We start from the raw sequence: 25,468 nt of genomic DNA, 5'->3' as shown, positions 1-25,468 counted from the left end.
CTCCTTCTCCCTTCCTCTCTCTCTAAAGTCAATAAAGAAAAAAAAATTAAAAAGAAAAAAAAAAAAACGTCCAAACCTGTAGCGAAGTTTTGAGTTTATTTAAGCCAAGCTGACAATTCCTGAAAAGCACAATTTCAACGGATTGAGAGAACAGCAGTTTTGTAATTCATTTTATACATCAGAATCAAAAGAGGAGACATGGTGGGGGGCGGTTACATGAAATCCATCACTGGTAGATTAGGGAGGGGGTAGAAAGTAGAACGGAAATCTCTGGGATTGGCGAAAAAGTAAAACAGACACATTTCTTTTACATTGGTGGGTGTAGGGCAGTTACAATTAGCATTTACAGCACTTAGAGATGGTATGTGGGGAACAAGGTGACAATGAGGGGTTCTGTGGCTTCTGCTCTGATGCGGTGGGTGAACCCTGAGGGGCCCAGAAAAGGGGGTTTACTCTGACATTGCAAGGGCATGTCATCTTAGAAGCAAAAAGACAATAGACAGGATCACTTAAGGTAAAACTTGACCTTTGTCAAGGATGCTATAGGCCTAGGATGTCACTAACCTCGACTCACTTTTGGTTAGGAAGTTTTACGTTCAGACCATCCTACATGGGTACTTTTGGTCTCCAAGTATGTAAGACCTAAGCCTGTCAGGTTTAGTACGTGACCCAGTTTTCATCCACATCAGCATCCACATCAAGGAAGGAAGAGCATTAGAAGGAATAAGTAAGGATAAGATACTTCAAATGGTTTTGTACCACATTTACCTTGCTGTTTGTCATAAATTAGAAGTAATTTCAATCACTAGTCACAAAAGTTGTAATAATAAGTGGAAAATGCTTGGAATCAGACAAGGAAAAAGATAAGCAAAACATGGTTAAGACTTCCTCCACACTAAGATTCTTTCAGGGGTGCTTATTCTTTTAGCACAGTGTGCAGAATATATTCAAAGAATAAACCACTTATCAAAAAGGCACAGTGAGTGGTAAGATCAGGCAGAACTGGTTCAAACTCCCAGCTCAGCAACTTGCTGGCTGCACAGTCTTGGGAAAGTTACATCTGTAAAACAAAAATAGTGAAAGCCAGATTTCACGTGTAAACAGTAAGGACTGAACTGTGAAGCATATGCAAATTCACCAAACCCTCAATCCAGCTACAGTGATACCTCGGTTCTCGAACATAATTCGTTCCAGGAGGACGGTCGAGAACCGAATTGTTCGAGAACCGAAGCAATGAAACCCAATAGGAAAGCGTGACTCCACAAAGCGTGACTCTCTCTCTGCACTCACACTGATGACGCAAGCAAGGCGCGCTGGGCCGAATGAACGCCATTCAGCTCAACTCGGCTCATCTCGGAAGTTCGAGTTCCAAATATTTGTTCGGATTCCGAGACAAAAGTTTCTCGAATCTCCATTTGGTCGAAAACCGAGGCGTTCGAGAACCGAGGTATCACTGTATTTCTAAATGCTCAATGACTAAGTTATAAACATTATGAATCCTGCAACTTTCTTTTTACTCTAGCTTCGTAAATTACCTTAGAGCTAACAAGTTTATGGCCAGTCTCTAGTCAATGCATGTTGTGGACATCACCCCAGCTGTACCTTAAATTTTTCCTATGTCTTTTATCCGTTTTTAAAAATAATATCTTGCTTCGTATTTCATAATATGAAACCTTTTGAAACAAAAGGGAAAATAAAAAGGTAAAAACCAAACAAGTTTTCTATTTTCTCCAAGGGGGGAGGGGTAAAATGATCCCAGCAAGTGCCTTCTAGAAGTGCCTCAACCTCCAATCTTCACAAACGACATCCAAGGAGACCCGCCAGCCCATATCCCCAGCCACAGAAAATACCTACTACACACCTATCTGTTGCTCACTACGATTCACTTCTGTATTTTGCTTTTCCCTTTATTTTTTTCTAGGCAAAAACATGAGATTTCAATTATCTGGTATTTACTAACACTGCTTTGAATACCTATTTCATGTTCCATTTCCTCATAAACTATAAATATCAACTAACCTCTCTATGTTACATAGAGTTCTCTACTTCAGGAAATCTTCTCTATGTTGCTAAATTCCTACGTGATTTTCAGTGTCACAAAATTAGCCATAATGCAGAAGACAAAAAAACAATTTTTGGCTCAGTCCATGTCGAGGAGGCTGCTTTTCCAAAACCATTTGGAACTACACATGGACAGAAGTGCCAGTTTGAATATCACGTACCATAAAAGGCAAGACCTCTTCTAAGTGCTTTAAGGACGTATTTCCCCCATTGATTGTAGAGAGGGAACAAGGGAGGGAGAGAAAACAATGTGTGAGACACAATGAATGGTTGCCTCCTGCGAGCACCTGACTGGGGGCTGAACCCACAACCCAGGCATATGTCCTGATGGGGAATAGAACCTGAGACCTTCGGTTGCATAGGACGATGCTCCAAACGAGCCACACTGGCCTGAGCTTTAAGGACGTCTCTCAAGTTTTAGTTCTCACAAAGATAAAATGGGCAACATATTGTACTCTGTATTAGTCTAGTGCATTTTTACATCTCATTTTAAAAGAAAACATGTCAAGATGCAGAGTACATAGCACTAAAAAGGACACAGTGTCTGCCTGCAGCTGGGGCAAAAGGAAGGATCAACTACAAACCAGCATGAGGAAACTTGTTGGAGGCAACAGAAATACTCAGTATCTCGATCGTGTCGGTGACTTCATGGTTATGTGCATGTGTCAAAACTCTTCTAATTGTACAATTAAAATGGATTAGAAGATACTTACTGAAATAGGAAATTGTTCATTTTGTTGACTACATATAATTGGAGAGCTTTATGTTACCTAAGAAGAATCGTAAAAACTAAGGAACCCACACGCTATTTCTTCCCATGATAAGACCACATCCAGAGTGCGTTTGAAAGGATAAAATGTCAAGGTTAAGACTGTACTCTGCAAGTCATGTCCGTTCAAATCAATGACTATACATCTCATTTTAACCTCACAACAAATCCCATTGGGTAAGCAATGATATGCCATTTAACAAATAAAAAATGGCACTGTGAGTTTAAGTAAAACTTCCCCCAAACCAGTCAGTGTTCAGTTAAATTGATAATTACACAGTTCATACTCTTAACCGACTTTTCCACTTTCTAGTGATTAAAACTTAAAGAATAACATTTAAGTATTGGTACAGTGCTGGGAAAAGAGCATTCACGTTGAGTGATAGAAAGTGTGCAAACAGTCTGCATCAATCAATACAGACTGGCCAAGTGATGATTTACGGTATCACACCTGGCCATAAAAAAGATCTGCAGGGAGGGGCAAGAGTAGACTTACATTTGTGAATACTAGAGCTTATTCCAATTTTCATCCTATTTATTTCTTTTTTTTGGCAATTATAATTTTAATAACAAAGAAACTAAAATGGTTTTTTAAACCTATTAATTTTTTAAATTTTACTACTGGCTAGAAAGACTTCACTACTGTTGTACTAATTCTGAATGAACTAATTATTCTGAATTATATTTTTAAAGAAAATTAGCTATTTTGGGTAATTTAGGGGAGAACACATAGGAAAGAAATCCGATACAGAGAAACTTAAAACTCTCTTCAAAAAAGAATGAGATTTATTGTAATCTTTTAAAGTTGTTATGGCAGGAATTAAAAAGATATGCAAGTATTAAGAAGATAATCAATTAGGCTCTTAATTTATGAAATTCAAAAAGATGTATACTGGGCCCTGGCCGGTTTGGCTCAGTGGTTAGAGCATCGGCCTGCGGTCTGGAGAGACCCGGGTTCGGTTCCCGCTAAGGGCACGTACCTCGGTTGCAGTTTGTCCCTGGCCCTGGTTGGTCGTGTGGGTGGCAGCCACTCCATGTGTTCCTTTCAAATCGATGTTTCTCTCTCTCTCTGTTCCTCTCTCTCCCTCCCACTCTACCTGAACAAAAAATGGAAAAATGTCCTCGGGTGAGGATAAAAAAAAAAAAAGATGTAAACTGGGAATCTTTTGACCCACTATTCTGAAAGGCTCCATGATGTTTACATTAAACTACTTGCACTGGGCTCAGCTATCAAGAGTAAATGCTCACGTTTTACAATCTATTATTATTCCCTAGCTACATACTCTTTCCAAAAAGCATTACACTTTTCTAAAAGAAAAAAGTCCCAAGGCATGTAATAATCTTATGCAAGACCTATTGGGGATCCAAATATAGAAGAATTTCTGAAATGATTTTCTTTAATAGGAACATATAAATCCTTGACAATTTCATAATAAATTTTTAAGATTTGTAAAATGTAGTTTTTTCTTTAACCAGAACCAGAAGCATATAAATATTGCTTTGGGGGAAAATACTCTGGAACCAAGACAAAACATTAAAATGAAGAAATCAGCCCAGCTGGTATGGCTCAGTGGTTGAGCATCGACCCCTGCACCAAGAAGTCACTGGTTCAATTCCTAGTCAGGGCACATGCCCAGGTTGTGGGCTAAATCCCCAGTGGCGGGTGTGCAGGAGGTGGCCAATCTATGTTCTCTTTCATTGATGTTTATCTCTCCCACTCTCTTAAATCAATAAAGAAAAAAAATTAAAGAGACATGGGAAAGAGGGTCTTCCCTCCTTGGCTTGGCTATATCCCACAGAGTAATAGAACCATGTGTTATATAAACCATGCAAACCCAATTCAGGAAGTAAAATGAAATGTTATAAACATTTTTCTAATTTTTAAAAAATTAAAAATAATATAGCATTTCATTACATTTTAAAGGCTACTGAGGCTTGTGACCATTAGAAACGACAAAAATAAATACATAACTCTGTAGACTTTATTTATATTAAAAAATCTGTAGTGTTGGAATTGCAAAGCATGCCACCAAGTCAAAGATTCTTTAAGAGTTTAAAAATATTGTATATACACATAAGAAATTTTCTAACAAAATCTTGTTCTTTTAAGAAATTATTTTAGAATAGAAAAATATTGTTCATTGAAATCCCCCCCAAATTTGTCTTCAAAAACAAACAAAAAAAAAACATTCAAATGATATATATAGTTCAACTCCCCTTTTAAAAAAGCACTAAATACTATGCAGCTGTAAGAAAGATAGATCTCTTATCCTTTGAGATGACATGGAGGGACCTGGAAATTATTATCCTAAGTGAAACAAGCTAAGCAGAGAAAGACAAATATCACATGATCTCACTTATTTGTGGAATATAATGAACATAACAGTCTGAGGAATGGGGTAGTCCCAGAGACGAGGAAGTGGGGTACAAACCGACAATCCCCAGAAGGGAGGGGGGGTGGAGATAAACCACAGAACTTATATGCATGTATGAACAATGGACATGGACAACAAAGGTGGGGACAGGGCAGGGACGGAGGGGGAGGGGGGAGTTAGTGGGGGGGAAAGGAGAAATATCTGTAACAAAAATAAATTAATTAAAAAAATAAATTAACATTTAGCTATTTCAAAAAAAATAAATAAAAGTAAATTATAAAAGCACTAAATATGTTAGCCATCTCCTTGTAGGTCTACAACCCTAGTCCTTGTTAAACAGATAAGTATATCAGTTTTTCAACATACGAATTTGCTTGCCTTTAACAGAACTATGCAGAAGTATTAAACACTATTTTTAAAAAGTTTTAACTACAGCCCTGACCGGCTTGGCTCAGCGGTTAGAGCATCAGCCTTCGGACCAGAGTCCCAGGTTCGGTTCCCGCTAAGGGCACGCACCGCGGTTGCAGTTAGTTTTTCCCCGGCCCTGGCTGGGGGTTGGGGTTATGTGGGTGACAGCCACTCGATGTCTCTCTCTCACGTCAATGTTTCTCTCTCTCTCTCTCTCTCTTCCCCCTCTCTCCCTCCTGCTCTGTCTGAAGATAAATGCAAAAAAGGTGTCCTCAGGTGAGGATTTAAAAGAAGTTGTAGCTACAGAGAGCACTCCCCACCACAAGCTGTTTTAAAGACTTGGACCATATTTTCCCATCTTTATATTTTATTCAAATATCTAACTTTTGTTAACCATATATTAAAATTTCAAATAGCAAACAAAAGATTTAAATAATTATTGCAAATTCTATCATTTTAAAAGTACTTGAAAATTTTAAATATTGACGTGAAAGAAAAAATTTTACAGTCAAATGTTTTCTGACATGATTATCATTGCTTTCAATGAAAATAAACCAAATCTTAAAACACACATTGAGAGCTAATTACTCCCCATCTTAATTTCCTTTCACCTAAAACCCAGAAGGAATGTGTGTCGACTTTTGGAAAGATTTGTATATGAAAAGTTTATTTAAAAAATAAACAGCTTTAAATTTTACAATATTTTCCATTTCCAAGATTCTTTTAGATAGAGCAAGATGTGCCTTTGTGTTTTAAACAAGAATTTGATGTACAAATCTCATTTAGTCCTATTTAGTAAAACATAATACAAAACACAAATGGTGAAATACTAATAACTACTAAGAAATCCAATGTAAAAGTGTAAGAAAAACAAACACCATTTGTTGCAGGCACCTAATACGGCACTGTTTAAAGTATAGTCAACAGCTTTCACTGAAACGCAACGTGCTGGTTCATTACCAAGACTAACACTGTATTAAAATGTAAACTGTGTGGTCTAGGTTTATTTTTCCAAAAATTTTATCAACTGTACCAGGGAATTGTTGTTTTTCCTTAAAGGTCAGAGAGTAAATATTTCAGGTTTGCAGGCCAAAAGGCCTCTCTACTCTGCCACTACAGGAAGAAAGCAGTCAGACAACATATCAATGAATGGACTGCAGTTGGACCAGTGCTGAACCAAACAATGGCTTTAAGAGAGTAACTATAATTCAGGTACCATATTATAAACATGTCATATATGGAAGTTAGTGAAGAACAACGTAGAGGGACAGACATCACTCAATAAACATTATGAATTAAAATGTTCACACTTAGATCCTGGCCAGGTGGCTCAGTTGGTTGGAGTGTTGTCCCCTACACCAAAAAGGTTGCGGGTTCCATTCCTGGTCAGGGCATATACCTATGTTTCAGGTTCGATGGGACATGTACTGGAGGAAACAGATCTCTATCTCTCAAAATAAATAAAAACATATCCTCAGTTGAGGATTAAATAAAATGTTCACACTTACTTGCCAGTCATAACTGCTGGTGTGTAATAATGTTTACTTACAAGTTAAATACTCTTTCACTTTAATTCTATATTTTTTTGGAGTTTTAATAGTATTGAACCAAAGTCAGATAAGCAGCAAAGTACCATGAGTGACTGAGTACTTAGAGCCTAATCAATAACCATGAAATTTGATTTTCACATCTAAATATTTCTACACAATGAAAAACTCTTTTATTTGCTTTGTCCCTAAAGAAAATATTACATGTATATCTCAGATGTTGTTTTAAAATGTAATTGAATTGTTACAATTTTGAAGCTAAATGTGATTTGCTTTTGTTTTATTAGAAAAAATACTCAGGCAAGGTCTACAATCATCGGTCAATTAAGAATGACTTACAAGAACATGAGGCAATAAAATAAAAAATACAGGTACAAACTATATATCTGAAACACTTCTATTTGGCAATTTTTTAACAAATCAAAATTTAAAGAACAAAGAAGATTGCAGATTACTTCGCAGATACAGAATAAAGCAATTAATGAAGTGCTTAAGCAAAAGAAAACAAAAAAGTAACACACTGCTTTTCTTTTCTTTTTAAAAATAAAGTCACATTTGCTACAGATCATATGGATAATACCCTTATTAAACAACCGTTCCAGAATGTCTTATAGTAGCAGTGCTTTTATTTGCACTTCATTTAATTTTATATGACTCATTTCATGTATATAGCTCTTTACCCCATTGTTAACGAATAAAGTCTTCCATAACTTTTATTTTTAAATTTTTTAAAAAGTAAATGAGAAATGACTTATGTATCATGGAACTTTCCCATTTTGGAATCAAAGGCTTAGTTCTATATTTTAGTCTATTCTTTCATTAAAAAATTTAGTGTAAAAACTGCTGGTTTTTATATCATTGTAGTAAAGTGAAAACTCCTCAATCAGGAGTATTTTCTGCAGTTTGACTGCATATAACCACATATTTTACAATATGTCCTTCCAACAGTAAGGAAATGATTGATTTCACGGTCACTGTCAGAAATGAGTGCCATAATTCTATTATGGGTATAGGTCCTCCCTCAAAGACTTTCTGGAAGGATGTTCAATGTTTTGTTCTTAAAGATATTAACAGTAGTACATAGTCCCTTAAGTCTGCAAAAGACATTTATTGTTAAAGAAGGTGCTTTATTAACAATTCCTCTGGCAGCACTAGTGAATTACAATATCCTTCAATATTATTTCTACCCATAATATATACATTTAACTTTCATGCCTCTAGAAAAACATCTACAGTACATTTCATAATATAAAAATATATTACAAATCTGCTGAATTATTTACAAGCAATGTTCTATTATCTCTATGCAACATTTGTTTGATACAATACTAACAAGTTACACATATTTCCATTTCTGTATGTTAAAAAAAAATCCATATGGCTTCTTGCTTAACCAAGCAAGAAAATGATTTTATTTTCCTTTTCAAAACCAACTTTGGTGCATAAAGGATTCAGTTTGAAGATACTTTAAAAAAAATACAATTTTTCTTACGTTAAGAAAAAACTAATAAACACCAAATGCTTTCCTCACCAAAAAAAAAAAAATTAGAGGCTTATGTAAGTTAAAATGAAAATAGAGGATTATTAAAATATTTGAAATAAAGGTTTTTCAAAAACCGTTAACAGATTAGTTATATAGGTAAATATTAACATACTGTACTCCATGAGAAAACCCTAGTCCTGAAAAGGGAGCCACCAGACATACGGCAACACTCTTTAACAGAAATTTGCAGCCCTAATTCGAAAGACGAATATTTAGTTGATTGCAAATGTCGTTCACTGTTTGCTTAAATACAAATTGAACACTTTTCTTATCAGAGTTCTGCAAAAGAACACAAATGGCAACCAATCACATCTATTTATAATTGACAATTTTCATTGTCTAAATATTTCCTAATATGACTTCAAATCAATAGACACTGCCAAGACAAATATCTTTACAGTGCTTTTATATTTGTAAGGGCACATGTTGTCATTGTTTTTCTTTCCAATATAAACTACTGCAATCACTAAAGGGGGAAAAAGCAGCTTAAAGCAGCAAGCATGCAAAGCCTTTAAGAAGCTATTCCACTAAGTTGCCAGAAGAGTGTTTGCTCAGTCTCCCACAGTACCATTCCATGAAAATGTGGATATACAGTAATATATTAATATATTCCACAGAAGAGCCTACTTCATTCACAGAATGTTTACACTAAGCATAAATATTATTCTAAATATTGGATTAAAAAAGGAAGGGGGTTGACACTAATGTGCAACTTTTACTAAACCCATTGTCAGTGACTAAGACTGCAGGTGTCCCCGCTTGTTTGCTTTTATGTATTTATTTATTTTTTACCTCTTCAACCTCTTCTGTGGCATTGTTCTAGAAAAAGAGAAAAATAAAGAACACTCTTTTATTCAACTGTATCAAAAACACATTAAGTACTTCAAGAAAGACATTAAAAATATTTATAAGTTATAGGCAATGTGATGATGATCATTGATCATCATTAAAATTTATTTCCAGCCTGGCTGGTGTGGCTCAGTGGACTGAGCATCGTCCTGTGGACTGAGAGGTCTCAGGTTCAATTTCCAGTCAGGGCACACACCCAGGTTGTAGACAGGGGCATACAGGAGGCAGCCGATCGACGTTTCTCTCTCTCCCTTCCTCCCTAAAAAAATCAATAAAAATATAAGTTTTTTTAAAAATTTACTGCCAAAACATCTACATATAATGAATGCAAATTTAGTTACATAGTATAGTTTTTTAATTAACTCTTTTTATGTAGCCTGCTAGTATATCTCTAAAAAAGAATCTCATGTCTAACACATGCATTTTAACCAACTAGTACTTTGAAAGCTGATGTTTAAAATATCAAACAGATTGTTTTTAGTCTTTTTAATATATTTCTACAAGGTTTGCCATGCTTTCATTTTGAGCTATGCATAAACTGCAAATCATTTCTCCTAAAACAAGTTAAAAACAATTGCTTTTTCCCCTTTTACTTAATTTCACAAGTTTTCCCTATCAAAATCTAAAAGATTGTTAAGATGTTACACCACAGCAAATGTAGGGGGTTCTATTACTCAGTATCACTTTAGGGTAGACTAAATTCTAACTTCCAGAATAGCAGAAGCATGGAAGTTTAGACTCAAAATTAAATGTTAAGATTAGGGGGAAGGTAAGGTACAGTTAAAAAAATTTACCTCCACAGGAGTATCTATATGTCTTAAGAACATCTTCATTACCCAAAAAAGAAATCAGTAAGTATTATAGAACTGCACTATGAGAACCTAATTCCTATGCACTTAATAACATCAGTTCTGAGCTGTAATGACTTTTTTTAAGTCACTTTCACTAAATATCTCAATTGCTTCCTATATAGCACAAGAACAGAAAAAAAAAAATAAAAAATAAGCTGGTTCTGTGAGAACGGAAGACCCTTAGAGAGAGGAAAGTAGAATGCAGGGCAAAACTGCTGAAGCTAGTCTTAATCATATAATTAAGATTCATGCCCCTTTGTCAACTCTGCCTAAGAGATGTTTACAACCAGTTGTAATAGTAGGGTGGCTCTCCCAAAATATCACTCTTTTAGAATGCTAATTTTAATTACTCCCTTCAAAGAGTAAGTAGAAATAACCCTAAATTAGGTACCAGTAAATAAACAACATTCAATTATTTCTTAAATAGTGACTTTTCTATACTTTTGTTAGTGGATTTCCCTCAATCTTTTTTTTAGTCATTTCATTGTTCTCTATACTAGTTAATTTCTTTATAATCTAGTTCATTCCACAAAAAACAAGGTTTACTGTATTTAGTACTTTCACCAAAAGATTTTTTTTTTTGAGTATGAAAAACTCAAGAATCTCAGTGTTTCCACATGGCAAGGCCCATTATGTTAGAATTTCATTCTCAGAAGATGTCCCAAATTACAGAAATCCTATTGCATTGAACAACATTCCAAAAGTTGAGTCATGGAATGATCAGAACCTTCAAAATATTAATTACTTCAAAAATTTGGCATAGGACACAGTCTCCTTATGATAGCTAAAATTCACATTTGGGATTATCAATCATTATATGTCCTCTTATTCTTATCCACACTATTCCTATTGTAAATATACATTAAATTAAAATTTCTTCTAAAAATACAGGAAGTTTGGCCTGGCCGGTGTGGCTCAGTGGTTGAGCACTGACCCATGCACCAAGAGGTCGCTGGTTCGGTACACAGTCAGGGCACATGCCCAAGTTGTGGGCCAAATCCCCATGGGGGGCATGCAGGAGGCCAATAGAGGTTTCTCTCTCTCTCCTTCTCCCTTCCTCTCTCTCTAAAAATCAATAAAGAAAAAAAAAGAGTTTTTTAAAAAACAATATATATATAAAGTTTGTTCAATAAGAGTGCCTTTAAAGCATTTTCCCCACTTTTGAAGTCACCCTAGTATATGTCATTTGGATACAGGTAGTATGGAGTTGAGTCACACACTATCTGTATAACCTTGGGCAAGGTATTTAACCTCAGTTTTCTAACCTGTAAAACAGAGAGAGTAACACCTAGTTAACAGGACTGCTGTGTGAGTGAAGTATATTTAAAGCACCTAGCAAACTGACCCAGTACATAATAAGAAATGTTGGGTCTCTTCTCACTCATCCCCATACCTTCGTAAGTACAGTACACTAAAACAAAGGTCAGATCAGAAAAGTATTAGAAATGTAAACACTCTGAGCTACCTCTTAAAAACAAACAGTAATTGCCCTGGCCAGTTTGGCTCAGCGGTTAGAGCGTCAGCCTGCGGTCCACACAGACCCGGGTTTGGTTCCCGCTAAGGGCATGTACCTTGGCTGCAGCTTATCCCCAGCCCTGGTTGGGTCGTGTGGGTGGCGGCCACTCGATGTGTCCCTTTCACACCAATGTTTCTCTCTCTTCCTCTCTCTCCTTCCCGCTCTATCTGAATAAAAAATGGAAAAATGTCCTCGGGTGAGGATGAAAAAAAAGAAAAAAATAAATATATATATATATAAACTGCTCGTCTGAAACCGTTGGGAATAGTCTAAGTTTAAAAAACACAATCATTTATGGTATTTAGGGCACATGCAACACATTCTTAGGTCTACAAATGTCTGATATTATAAAACGTATTATATACTTAAACAAGAGGCACTTATTTTCAAAATACTATGTTTATTACAATGAAGCAACTTAAGATAAATCTGGAATTAAAGTGACATATAAACTTCATCAAAATGTTATCTTTCTCAATTCTATAATTTATAAATCTTTGTGATGTAACTGCCATATAGAAAGCTCCAGAAAACATTATGCTTGGTACTGAATTCAGAACTTAAAAAATAAATCCTAACTTTACATCTAATATTTAGAGAGATTTAAAGATTACAATTCAGAAAGTAAAACATCAAATCAAGAATTAAATTACCTGTATATGTTTGGGTCCAAAAGCAAGGCAGTATCTTTGGGTAGCTTTGACAAATGAACTACTTTAGTTTTTAATTGATGTCGCTCACTTTCATTCACCCACACGTCAGGCAGACTATAAATTCAAAAACAGTCACATTAATTTTGAATTTATCCCTCATATACCTTCACATTACCCAGTTGCTTTCACTAGTTTGACAGGGCAACCTAGGTTAACAAGCTTTTCACAAGCCAAGGGAACTCAGGTGTGGGACACGAAGTACAGAGTGAAATTTTAGGCACAAATTTGGGGTGCATTAGGAACTCTTGGTGGCAAAGCCCTATCAAACTTAGAAACACATTATTAGAACACACTGCCTGTCTTTTAAATTGCTGAGTGAAATGCACACTTGAGCCCGACTTGATGGAAATCTGACACAGAGTTTCTTTATGAAGAAATAAGAAGTAGCCCAGCCAGTGTTGCTCAGTGGCTGAACATCGAGCCATGCACCAAGAGGGTGCGGGTTCGATTCCTGGTCAGGGCACATGCCCAGATTGTGGGCCAAATCCCCAGTGAAAGGCATGCAGGAGGTTGCCAGTTGATGTTCTCCCTCATCGATATTTCTCTCTCTCTCTCCCTCTCCCTTCTTCTCTCTCTAAAAAAAATAAAGAAAAAAATTTTAAAAAAGAAAGAAAAAGTAAAAACCCCAAATTCCACTATAAAAATTTCACATGTAATCAAAATTCTAAAATCAAAGAAAAGTAATTCTACAAGGAAATTCAAATAAAAGCATTTTGATATTTGGATTAATCAACTTTCAGAATACTAAGAATACACAGACACTTAAACATATTTTAACAGAAACCATAGGGTTGACAAAAGTAAGTATACAGTTGTTCGTATGAAAAATAACACAATGATAAATAATAATACAAAATAAACTGTTTCACATACTCCCAACAGTAAACCCAACAATAAACCTACTTTTGCCCCACCTGTATGCTTATAACTTTACTTTATAAAAATAGCTCTTATAAATCAGTATGAAAGAGGTGAACATTCATTAGGGAAAAGGGGACAGGGTAAACAAAGAACACAAACCATCGATTCAGCAAAGATACAAACAGTAAAAAATTATCTTACTTGGCCCTGGCCAGTTTGGCTCAGCAGTTGGGGCGACGGCCAATGGACCAAAGAGTTGTGGGTTAGATTCCAGTCAAGGGCACATACCTAGGTTGAGGTTTGATCCCTGGCCCTGGTTGGGGTCGTGCGGGAGACAACCAATTAATGTGTTTTTCTCTCTCTCTCTCCTTCCCTCCCTCTCTATCTAAAAATCAATAGAAAAATATCCTCAGATGAGGATTAAAAAATATATATTACTTATAAAAAAAAATGCAAAATGTAAGAATGATAATAGCCAGTATTGATTACAAACGAGAGAGGAAAGCTCTCTAATGTAGTAGATGGCATTAGAAACTGGTAAAAACTCAAGAGGGCAATGTCTATCAAAACCTCTAACATTTTGCATAGTTTATATATTAATAGATGTGAGTGATTGATTTTTTTTTTTAGAGACAGAGGAAGGGAGACAGAAACATCGATGAGAGAGAAACATTGATCAGCTGCCTCCTGCATGCCCCCTACTGGGGATTGAGCCTGCAACCCAGGCATGTGCCCTGACTGGGAATCAAACTGGGACCTCTCAGTCCATGGGACAACACTCAATCCACTGAGCCACACTGGCCGGGTTATAGTAATAGATTTGAATATCTCTTCCTGTAACAGTAGAGAAAAACTGATAACTTAAATGTTTAGTGAAAAGCAGCTCATCAAATAAATTTTACAGGGCCATTTAAAAATGTCTTACTCCAGCAGTCAAAGACAAGTACCACATAATTTCACTCATATGTGGAATCTAATTAACAAAATAAACTAACAAACAAAATAGAAACAGACTCACAGAGAACAAACTGACATCTGTCGAAGGAGGGGGGTTTCGAGGCTGGGTGGAAAAGGTGAAGGAATTAAGAGAGAGAAAAAAGAACGAAAGAAAAGGCCGGCAGGGGGCTCATAAGACGCAAACAACAGCATGATAATTACCAGAGGAGGAGGGAGAGGCAGAAAGGATATGGGGGATAAATGGTGAGGGAAGGATACTTGATTTGGGATAGTGAACACACAATACAATATACATACAGATGATGTATAATTTTATTAACCAGTGTCACCCCAATAAATTCAATTTTTAAAAAAAGATATATAAGACTTCCAGTCAAGATGGCAGCGTAGGTAAACGCGGTATCACGTCCTCCCACAACCACATCAAAGTTACAACTAAACTACAGAACAACCATCATTCAAAACCTCCTGAAATCAAGCTGAATGGAAGTCCTACAACTAGGGAATTAAAGCAGCAGCCACATCCAGACTGGTAGGAGGGGCGGAGGAAGACGGGCTGGTCCCACACCCAAGTGTGGCGGATAAAAATCAGGAAGCTCCCGAGGCTGGGAAGGTCCTCCCTGAGGACAGAGGGGTCCCCGCCCCACACCAGGTGCCCCGCTCAGGGTTCCAGTGCCAGGAAGAGAATCCCCATAACTTCTGGCTGGAAAAACCAGCGGGAACTGAGGCTCAGGGAAGCTGAAGCGGCTGCAGCCCCAGGCAGCTCCTTAAAGGGCCCGCGCACGGACTTATCGGACTCTCTCCCTCTGAGCTCGGAGGGGAGGCAGCTCGAGGGGCGCCAGAGACATACAGGGAAGAACTGAGCTGTTTGGCACTGGAGTGAGGGCTGGAGAGGGGGGCTTTCTCCGGGACACACGTGCTGTCAGAGGCCTTTGTTCCTTTGGTGAGCCCTTCCCTGGGGCGGCAGACAGTCGCCATATCTGGGACTCCAGCAACCTGGCTCACACTGGTAGCCCCACCCTGCTGACTCCCTGAGGCCCCGCCCCACCCAACTTTCAGGCCCACCCAAGCTGCTGCCAGTTGCTTAACCATAGGATTGGCCTGTCTTGGATTCTGCTTCAGGTTTTCCTAAATTCTTTCAAACAAGCAGCATCTGGTCTCAGCTAGCCCCGTACCTCCTGTTAACTAAATACATAGAAACAAACACAAGGAGGAAGCCAAAATGAGGAGACAAAGAAACAGATCCCAAATGAAAAAAACAGAAAAAATCTCCAGGAAAAGAACTAAGCGAAATGGAAATAAGCAACCTAACAGATGCTGAGTTCAAAATACTTTCATAAAGATGCTCAATGAACTTAGTGAGAACCTCAGTGAACTTAGTGAGGGCCTCAAGAGCACAAAAAAGGACCAGTAAGAAATGAAGGACACACTAACTAAAATAAAGAATAATTTACACAGATTCAAAAGTAGAGTAGGTAAAGCCAAGAAGCAAACCATCGATTTGGAATATGAGGAAGCAAAAAACACCCAATCAGAACAGCAAAAAGAAAAAAGAACCCCAAAAAATGAGGATAGTATAAGGAGCATCTGGAACAACTTCAAGCGTGCCAACATTCTCATCTTGGGGGTGCCAGAAGGAGAAGAGAGAGAGCAAGAAATTGAAAACCTATTTGAAACAATAACGGCAGAAAACTTCCCTAACTTAGTGAGGGAAACCGATGTACAAGTCCGGGAAGCACAGAGAGTCCCAAACAAGATGAACCCCAAGAGGCCCACACCAAGACACATCATCATCAAAATGCAAAAGGTTCAAGACAAAGAGAGAATCTTAAAAGCAGCAAGAGAAATGCAGTTAGTTACCTACACGGGAGTTCCCATAAGACTGTCAGCTGATTTCTCAAAAGAAACTTTGCAGGCCAGAAGGGAGTGGCAAGAAACATTCAGAGTGATGAAAAGCAAGAACCTACAACCTAGATTACTCTATCCTGCAAAGCTGTCATTTAGAATCGATGGCCATATAGTTTCCCAGACAAAAAGTTAAAAGAGTTCGTCACCACCAAACCATTATTATATGAAATGTTGAAGGGTCTTTTTGAAGAAAAAGATAAAACATATGAACAAACAAAATGAATACATACCCACCGACAATGGAATCTACAAACAAAATGAACAGGCAGAACAGAAACATTCTCATAGATACAGAGAACATTTTGTTGGTTGCCAGATGGGAGGGGGGTTGGAGGAATGAGTGAAAAAGGGGAAGGGATTAAGAAGAACAAATTGGTTGCTAGACTGACAAACCTCAAAGGGAAAACGGGGTTGGGGGGTGGGAAGAAATAAACCAAAGAACTTATATGCATAACCAATGGACACAGACAACAGTGTGGGAAAAGGCAGGAGGGGGGCGGGAGTGGGAAGGACGGTGGCCAATGGGGGAAAAATGAGAAACACCTGTAATACATTCAACAATAAACATTTAAAAAAATAATAAAAAGAAAAAAAAAGAAAAAAGATATAAAAAATTTATTTTAAGTGCTTTAAGTAGGAGTAGAATTAGGATGATGAATATGCTTAAAGAATTACATATATTTAAATAAAAATTAGTTTTTAAATGTTTTTATTGATTACTAGAGAAAGAAAGGGAGAGAGGAAGAGAGAGAAACACTGATCAGCTGCCTCCCATATGTGCCCCAAGTGGGGACTGACCCGAAACCTGGGCATAATGCCCTGTGAATCGAACTGGTGACCTGTTGGTGCACAGGACAACATTCAACCAACTGAGCCACACCAGCCAGGGCTAAAAAGTTCTTTTTTAAAAAAATGATCTTACCTGGTTAGCCCTGGACGATTTGGCACAGCAGTAAGAGCCACAGCCAGTGTATCTCTCTCACATCTATGTTTCTCTCTCTCTCCCATCGATGTTTCTCTCTCTCCCCCTCCCTCCCACTCTATCTGAAGATACAGAAAAAATATCCTCTGGTGAGGATTAAAATATTTTTAAGTAAAACAAAATGTCTTACAGTAGCATTTCATAAAACCTAAAAGGAAACGGGGAGAAAGTGATGGAACATACATTCTACACTAATAGAAGTTTAATAGTTACAGGAGTAAAAAAAAAAAAAAGATTTCTTTATATTGCTATGCTAATGTGCACTGTAAACTCCCAAATCTATTTAAGAACTTTTCATTCATATCACATTCATTAACATCTTCTTAAACAGAGTTTGAGAAACAAAACTGTAAAAAACTATTTAATATCCAGAACAAGTATTAACCACATATTGCTTAATTTTGAAAAATAAATATACATACTTTGATTCCACTTTCTAAAATATATTCTATTCTTGCCCTGGCAGGTGTGGCTCAGCGGTTAGAGTGTCAGACCATGGACCAATGAAACCCAGGTTCGATTCTGGCCAAGGACATGTACCTCATTTGCAGTTCGTCCTCAGCCCTAGTTGGGGTCGCCCAGAAGGCAACCAGTCGATGTGTCTCTCTCACATCGATGTTTCTCTCTCTCCCCCTCTCTTCCTCCCTCCTAATCTGTCTCAAGATAAATGGAAAAATGTCCTCAGGTGAAGATAAAAACAAAACAAAAAACAAATGGAATAAAATAAAATTGTAAATAAATAAGTAAAATTAATTCTATTCTTGGTGCTTATCAAGTCCATTCAAAATTTCCACAAATATACTTCTATTGTCTATTGTAATAAAAAAAAATTTTTATAAAAGGATAAAAAGAAAATTTAAATATCTAAATTAGGGAGTATCTGGGTCAAAAGTGCTCTAAGGGGTACTAAGACACAAAGATAAATGTAAGGCTGCTGGAAAGCTGGTCAATTGCTTTTTCTTTAAAAAACTGTGGGCTAGCCCTGGCCAGTTTGGCTCAGCGGTTAGAGTGTTGGCCTGCGGTCCGGAGAGACTCGGGTTCGGTTCCCGCTAAGGGCATGTACCTCGGCTGCAGTTTGTCCCCGGCCCTGGTTGGTCGTGCGGGTGGCAGCCACTCGATGTGTCCCTTTCACATCGATGTTTCTCTCTCTCTCTCTCTCTCTCTTCCTCTCTCTCCCTCCCACTCTATCTGTACAAAAAATGGAAAAATGTCCTCGGGTGAGGATTAAAAAAAACAAAACAAAAAAAAAAAACTGTGGGCTAGAAAACGCTTAGAAAATTTTTTAAAATAAATGATTCAATCGAAGGGACAATTAAGGATGCTTACATACTATCCGAGTCATGAAAAATCCAAAAAATAATCACATCCTATGAAAAATTACTGCAACAACTTCTATTAAAAACAATAAAAAGCTAATTGTAAAGCTTATACCTGGAGCCGGTATTGTAAGAGCTTTCACAGATTATCTCTTTAATCCTGAGAACCACAAAATATTTATAGATTAATTTCGGTAAGTCTTTATATCTGAATCCAATAATATAAGTAATTGTTGAAGATTTAAAAGTAAGACATTAGTCTGTATTAATTACACATAATATTCCAAATACTTACATGTCTTCAGGCATCCAATGAAGCAAAAATTTTATCTTTCCAGAATCCTCTTTTCTCTTAGCAATTACCTACAATAAGAAATCATAAAAATGATGTACCACATTATTGTAATATATCATTAAAAGGCACTTTTAATCTTAAACAAGAACTTTGAAGTGTCATATCCTAGACCAGATATTACTACAAACAACATCTTGTTCTGCCCTATTTTGTAGCAATTTTACCTTTGATTATATATTTTTTGAAAAGAGAAAAAAGGAACTGAAGACAAGGTTTGCACAGCCAAATAGAAAAACCATATTATCTTTATTAAGGGACTAAAAATGCTATTTACTATCTCTCAAGTCCGTGGCTTAGCTAGAATGCTAACCAAGAACAAACAATCCAATATTCCATTGGCTGGAATATTTTTAAAGAATAAACAATAAAGAAAAAATATTTCTGGGAAAGGAAAAGTCTACAATTTACAACCAAGGTTTTTTGTTTGTTTGTTTACTTGGGGTTTTTTTGCTTGTTGGTTGGTTGGTTGGTTCGTTGGTTTTATTTTAAATGTAACATTGCTCCATCAATGTTTAGATTCAACCTTAATGAATCACCTAGGTTAAAGGGTGGATCAACCTAAACAAAAAAGACCTATAGAAGTGTAAGAAAAACAATATACTTGCCATTCATTACCAGATTCTGAAAGTTAAGGTAATGCTAAATAAAAACAGATCAAGATGGTATTTTATACCTCTTCCATATTAACAAAATCAGCACTTCATGTGTTTTAATAATCTAAATCTCAATATTTTTACCAAGTTTAAGTTCCAAACAACACAAAATTATATGCCATCCTCAAAACAGATTAGAACAGCAGCATTCTATGCAAAAATAAAACCCTTTCTATCTCTCTTATTGAAAACCCTATATAGTTAAATTAAGCACATTAATTCTAGACTTGACAATGAAATTAAAGCCCAAAGACAGAGATGAAGATGCTAAAACAAAATACCTCTACAAAAAAAATAATAACAATAAAATATGAAAACAATGCAAACCAAGCAAGCACAGCAAGCCAACTGACTGGTAACTAGGAATCTGCTGACCTCTTCTGGAGAAGGCTCGAAAGAAAATGTTTCAATTAAAGAAGACAAATTAGGCAAACTGCACAGCATAGTACCTCACATACACATTTTTCTACAAATTGTTTCATTATCAGTATATTTCCTATAAAGTTAATTTGATAACTAGAAAACTTAAATCTGTAGTTGGTATTGAACATTTTGACTGCTAATAGAAGTGATTCTGCTTAACACATATTGCTCCTCCATCTAAACCTTCCCAGCCATGGAACTCGGAGAACTTGCTCACCTAGCTCCTTCCTTTCCATTGTGTCTAACAAAGACCTTTTTCCCATTGTACATGTCCTCTTCCTTCCCCCTACCCCAGGAAAAAGCTTTCTCCAGATTACACCCCACCCTTTGTGATTTTCCTCAGTCAAGGTTACCTCTGCCTCCTCAGTGTCACTTGGGGATGTAGCAAGTCATTCTTATTCCTGTTTTTGTTGTTGTTGTTGTTTTTATGATAAACATAAGGTTTCATGATCTTAAAACCTCCTAGATGTTTTCTACAGTTAGAAAACTTATTTCCATCATCATACACTACTTTAACTCTCTATATGACATCATATACTACACTTTTAATTTTTTTTTTATTTAAATTTTTTAATTTTCTTTCAAACTCCTTACATCATCACCATTATCTTTAGTTTCTTCATTTCTTTTTCTTTTTTGATCATCTTAATTCCTCTCATGGTAAACCTAAGGATTTTATCACGAGGAGCTACTCTAATGAAAGCATGTAGAAGTTGGGGCTTCCCTTTTTAAAATACAATCTTCTTGCCCAGCCAGTGTAGCTCAGTGGTTTAGCGTCGACCCATGCACCAAGAGGTCGCCAATTCAATTCCTGGTGAGGGCACATTTCCAGGATGTGAGCCCCATTCCCAGTGGGGGTGTGCAGGAGGCAGCAAATCAATGTTCTCTCTCTCATCAATGTTTCTCTCTCTCCTCTCCCTTCCTCTCTCTCTAAAATCAATAAAGAAAAATATTTTTAAAAAATAATAGCGCCCTGGCCAGTTTGGCTCAGCAGTTAGAGTGTCGGCCCTCGGACCAGAGAGACCTAGGTTTGGATCCCGCTAAGGGGACATACCTCAGGTACAATTCGTCCCCAGCCCTGGTTGGCGTCATGTGGGTGGCAACCAGTCCATGTGTCTCTCTCACAATGATGTTTCTACCTCTCTCTCTCTTCCCCCGTCTCTCCCTCCTGCTCAATCTGAAGATAAATGCAAAGATGTCCTTGGGTGAGGATTAAAAAAAAAAAAAAGAATAGCTCATTATTAAAAAATACAATACCTTCTTTATCACTGCCATCACCACTCAGTATTCCCCAATATGCAGTGATCCTGGCTCATTACTAGACCATTATTTCATCAGATTCATTGCTCATTAAATATTAATGAGCCCCAAACCTCAGTCCTTAAATTTCTTTTCTTTTCTGTTTATACTTAGTTTCTAGGTGATCCAGTCTAGTCTGATACCTTTAAACACAACTAATAATGCTAAAAACTTCCATATTTGAACCTGTAGCCACAACTCGTGCATCCATCTGCCTACGTGACACAGGCACTATATGGCTCTACAAAAAGCGCCAAAATTACAGCTCTTAATACACCCATCTCCTCCGAGCTGCTCACCCGGACAGCCTCTACTTGAAACGGCAATTCCATCTTTTTGGCCAGTAGCCCATGCCAAAAAAAAAAAAAAAAAAAAAAATGAAGCCATCCTTTCCTCTCTTCATCTAACCTGACATGTGATCCACCCATAATTTTTGTCAGTACTACTTTCAAAAGATACCGAGAATCTAACCTCTTTGGCATCTCCACTAGAACCATTCCAGTCTTCTTTCACATGAGATACTGAGAAGACTGATCCCTATTTCCCTGCACTCTAACCTACAATGGGTTCTCACAACAGAGGGGGGAAAGCAAGCACATTAAAACTTACACGAGAGGAAAGAGATCAGTGAGTTAGTTCTCTAGGGTGAGGAGGCAAAGATGAACGAGAGTTACAACAGACAAGATCTGATTAATGGAAATGGTCTGCATTTTCACTGTGGTAGTGGTAGTTTCATAGGTAAATAGTACTGCCAAAATTCACAGAATTGTATATTTTTTAAAAATATATTTTACTGATTTTTTTTTTTTTTTTTAAGAGAGAGATTGAAACATGGATGTGAGAGAGAAACATCCATTGGATGCCTCCTATACATCCCTACTGGGGACTGAGCCCGAAACCTAGGCATGTGCCCCGACCAAGAATCAAACCGGGACCTCCCAGTCCATGGGATGACGCTCAATCCACTGAAGCACACCAGCTGTGCTAGAATTATATACTTTTAACTGGATGCAGTTTATATTATAATGCCTCAATAAAAAATTATTTTTAAAAAATCACACCACCCCTTGAAATGAACCAAAGAATTTATATGCATGTATGCATAACCAATGGACATAAACAACAATGCTGGGGGGGGGGGGATGGGGAGGACGGTGTCTGGGGGGTAAAAAAGAGAAATACCTGTAACAAAAATAAATTAATAAAGATGGGGGGGTGGGGATCACACCAGCCCTGGCGTGTTGGAGCATCGTCCCATACACCAAAATGTGGAGGGTTTGATTTCCAGTCAGGGTACATGTCCAGGTTGCAGGAGGCAGACAATTGATGTTTCTCTTTCACATCAATGTTTCTTTCTGTCTTTCTCTCTCTCCTGCTTCCTCTCTCTCAAATCAATTGTTAAAAATCTGAGTAAGAAAAAAGCAATAAAAATCACATTAGACTAGGGCTGTTCAAACTCCTTCAATGGCTTCAGAATAAAAGCCAAGGTCCTGGCCCAACAAGGTTCTCCCTAGTACCTCTCTGACTTAACTCCTGTTCTCCCTGCCTCACTCATCTCCTCTAGCCACACTGGCTCCTCACTGTTTTTCAAAATACTTGGCATAGCCCTGTCTGGTTTTGCTCAGTGGTTAGAGCATCAGCCTGCGGACCAGAGAGTCCTGGGTTCGGTTCCTGCTACAGGCACATACCTCGGCTGCAGTTCATCCCCGCCCCAGTTGGGGTCGTGTGGGTGGCAACCACTCGATATGTCTCTCTCACACTGATGTTTCTCTCTCTCTCTCTCTCTCTTCCCCCCTCGCTCCCTCCAGCTCTATCTGAAGATGAACACAAAAATGTCCTCGGGTGAGGATAAAAGAAAAAAAAAAAATACACGGCATATTCCCATTTCAGGATTTTGTAGTTGATTTTCCCACTGTCTATGATGCTCATCCCCTAATAAATGAATGGCTTGTACTTAAATTTAAGTTGTTACATTTTTACTAATCTTTCTTGTTTATCAAGTCTCTTCCACTAGAGCACAGGCATGGTTTGGTGTAGTTTGTTTTTTTTAATCCTCAGCCGAGGATATTTTTCCATTTATCTTCAGATAGAGTGTGAGGAAAGGAGGGAGAGAGAGAAGCACTGATGTGAGAGAGACACATCGATTGGTTGCCTCGCACAGACCCTGACCAGGATGGAAGACCAAACCACAACCAAGGCACGTGCCCTTGACTGGAATAGAACCCAAGACTCTTTAGTCCGTGGGACTGGGGACCACATCTTATTGAACAATTCACAAACCTACCAAATCATAAACCTAAACCTATATTATCAAACTTCAAATGGGGACATCCAGCCATCATTGCTGAGCAAGCTCCTGATCTTCCTGAATCCCAATAAAATTCCCAGTGCAACCACTTCAACTCTGCCTTCAATCCCTCTAGTTTTCCTTCCAACCCTTCTATCCTTATTTAGACAACTACATTTCTAATATTCTTTAAAAGACCATAAGTATACTACACCTTTCCTTGAACCCAAATTCACATCTCTCATGTGTCTCAACTCAGAAAAGGTTCCCTTTCTTTTGTATCTAACCTTTTAATTTCTTGCCTTTAATTTTATAAATCAAAATTGGAAATTTGGTGGAATATAATGAACGTAACAGTCTGAGGAAGGGGGTAGTCCCAGAGACGTCGAAATGGGATACAGACTGACAATCCCCTAAATAGGGGGGGTGGGGGTGGGGAAGAGATAAACCACAGAACTTATATGCATGCATGCATGAACAGTGGACATGGGACAACGAACTTAGGAAAGGGCAGGGAGGGAGGGGGAGGGGGGAATCAGTAGGGGGGAAAGGAGAAACATCTGTAACAAAAATTAATGAATAAAAAAATAATAAATAAATAAATAAATAAAAGAAAAATCACAAAGAAATTGGAAATTTGGAATTGGAAATATACATAGACAAAAAAGTAAAAATGCCAAGAAAATATAATTATTATAGGAGATGGAAAAAATACAGATTCAAACCAGTAAAGACAATGATATCAATACTGACCTTTTGTATTTAAATTCTTATGCATTTTAATTGAACTATAAAAATAAAACCTTAATTTAGTGTAATTTGTATTTCAGCAGCCAAAATTAAACATTATCTTTTTCTAGGGATTCTTAGTGAAGAGTCTGGTCTAAAATTTTATGTCCACTAACTTACCTTCAACAAACTACAGCAATTTAAAGATGACTGGACAAACAGCAAGGAGCATGGGAAGCGAGAACTCTATTAACTCTTACTTAACTAAAAATACACTATGTATTGATTTTTCACAAGGATGTGAGCTAAAAGGAGTCTAAAGTTCTAATTTTACAAATGAGGACATCAGGTCAAAAAAGACACCACTGCCTAGTGGGCCAAATGCCAACCCAACATTCCCAAATAGTTCAAACGAAAGGCTAAAATATTCTTTTTAATAGTAAAAATGTCACATTGTGGGAAATACTTGATTTGTAACCAATAATACAAGTAATTTTAAAAATGTTTATAAAGCAAAATGTTTTGTGAATTTTTTTGTTAAATTGTATTTTCTTAGATTTTGAGCAATTTAGAAATACAATTATAAAAGTCAAAATACACGTTCCTGCAAAAAACCTATACAGATAATTTAAAAACACACAAATGAAAAAAATACTTACAGTACTATGAAAAACAACACTGTGTCCTTTCCCTAAACTTTCTATTTGAGCTGAGAGGTTAAAGCATATGGCTCGATGTCTTATCGCATCCAGTGTTTGTGCATCGAAGAAGTCATGTGGCCGTGCTAAAAATCAATACAAAAGAGATAAAGAATGTGTAGATAAATATAACAGTCTGCCAAACAGCCATGTAGTCTGTTTTCCACAAAACCATGGAATAAGTAAGAAAGATTTAAACAGTTGATGAGTATCAATCTAGTGTTTAAATCCAAATTTTTCTTTGCTTTCAAAACAAGGAGTCTAGCTGACAAGATAAGGATGTACAAAAGCAGAATTCCAAGAGTGAATGTGGGTTAATTCGGCCCCTTGATGTGTGAGGTTCTAATTTTAGGTCTTACGATTCCACA

At 37.1% G+C, this 25,468-nt stretch overlaps 1 protein-coding gene across 3 annotated transcripts in view; it reads right to left on the bottom strand.

Moving 5' to 3' along the window:
• Nucleotides 1-1,005: 1,005 nt before the first annotated feature.
• AEBP2 (AE binding protein 2) overlaps nucleotides 1,006-25,468 on the bottom strand; it is a 63,562-nt gene continuing 39,099 nt past the window's right edge. For 2 of the 3 annotated variants that reach the window (XM_036251843.1, XM_036251845.1), the window contains exons 5-9: nucleotides 25,062-25,186; nucleotides 18,952-19,019; nucleotides 12,573-12,686; nucleotides 9,496-9,522; nucleotides 7,411-8,982 (exon numbers count right to left, since the gene is read on the bottom strand). In XM_036251843.1, the coding sequence (XP_036107736.1) occupies nucleotides 8,937-8,982; nucleotides 9,496-9,522; nucleotides 12,573-12,686; nucleotides 18,952-19,019; nucleotides 25,062-25,186 (380 nt within the window). In that variant the 3' untranslated portion in view covers nucleotides 7,411-8,936. Of the gene's footprint in view, nucleotides 1,061-7,410; nucleotides 8,983-9,495; nucleotides 9,523-12,572; nucleotides 12,687-18,951; nucleotides 19,020-25,061; nucleotides 25,187-25,468 lie in introns of those variants that run through there. The other variant, XM_036251844.1, reaches the window with a different exon arrangement.

Source organism: Molossus molossus, unplaced genomic scaffold (assembly GCF_014108415.1).
Source record: "Molossus molossus isolate mMolMol1 unplaced genomic scaffold, mMolMol1.p scaffold_m16_p_10, whole genome shotgun sequence".
Classification (NCBI taxonomy): domain Eukaryota; kingdom Metazoa; phylum Chordata; class Mammalia; order Chiroptera; family Molossidae; genus Molossus; species Molossus molossus.
Note: the sequence above shows the minus strand (reverse complement) of the source record. Positions and strands in the feature narration are given on the sequence as shown.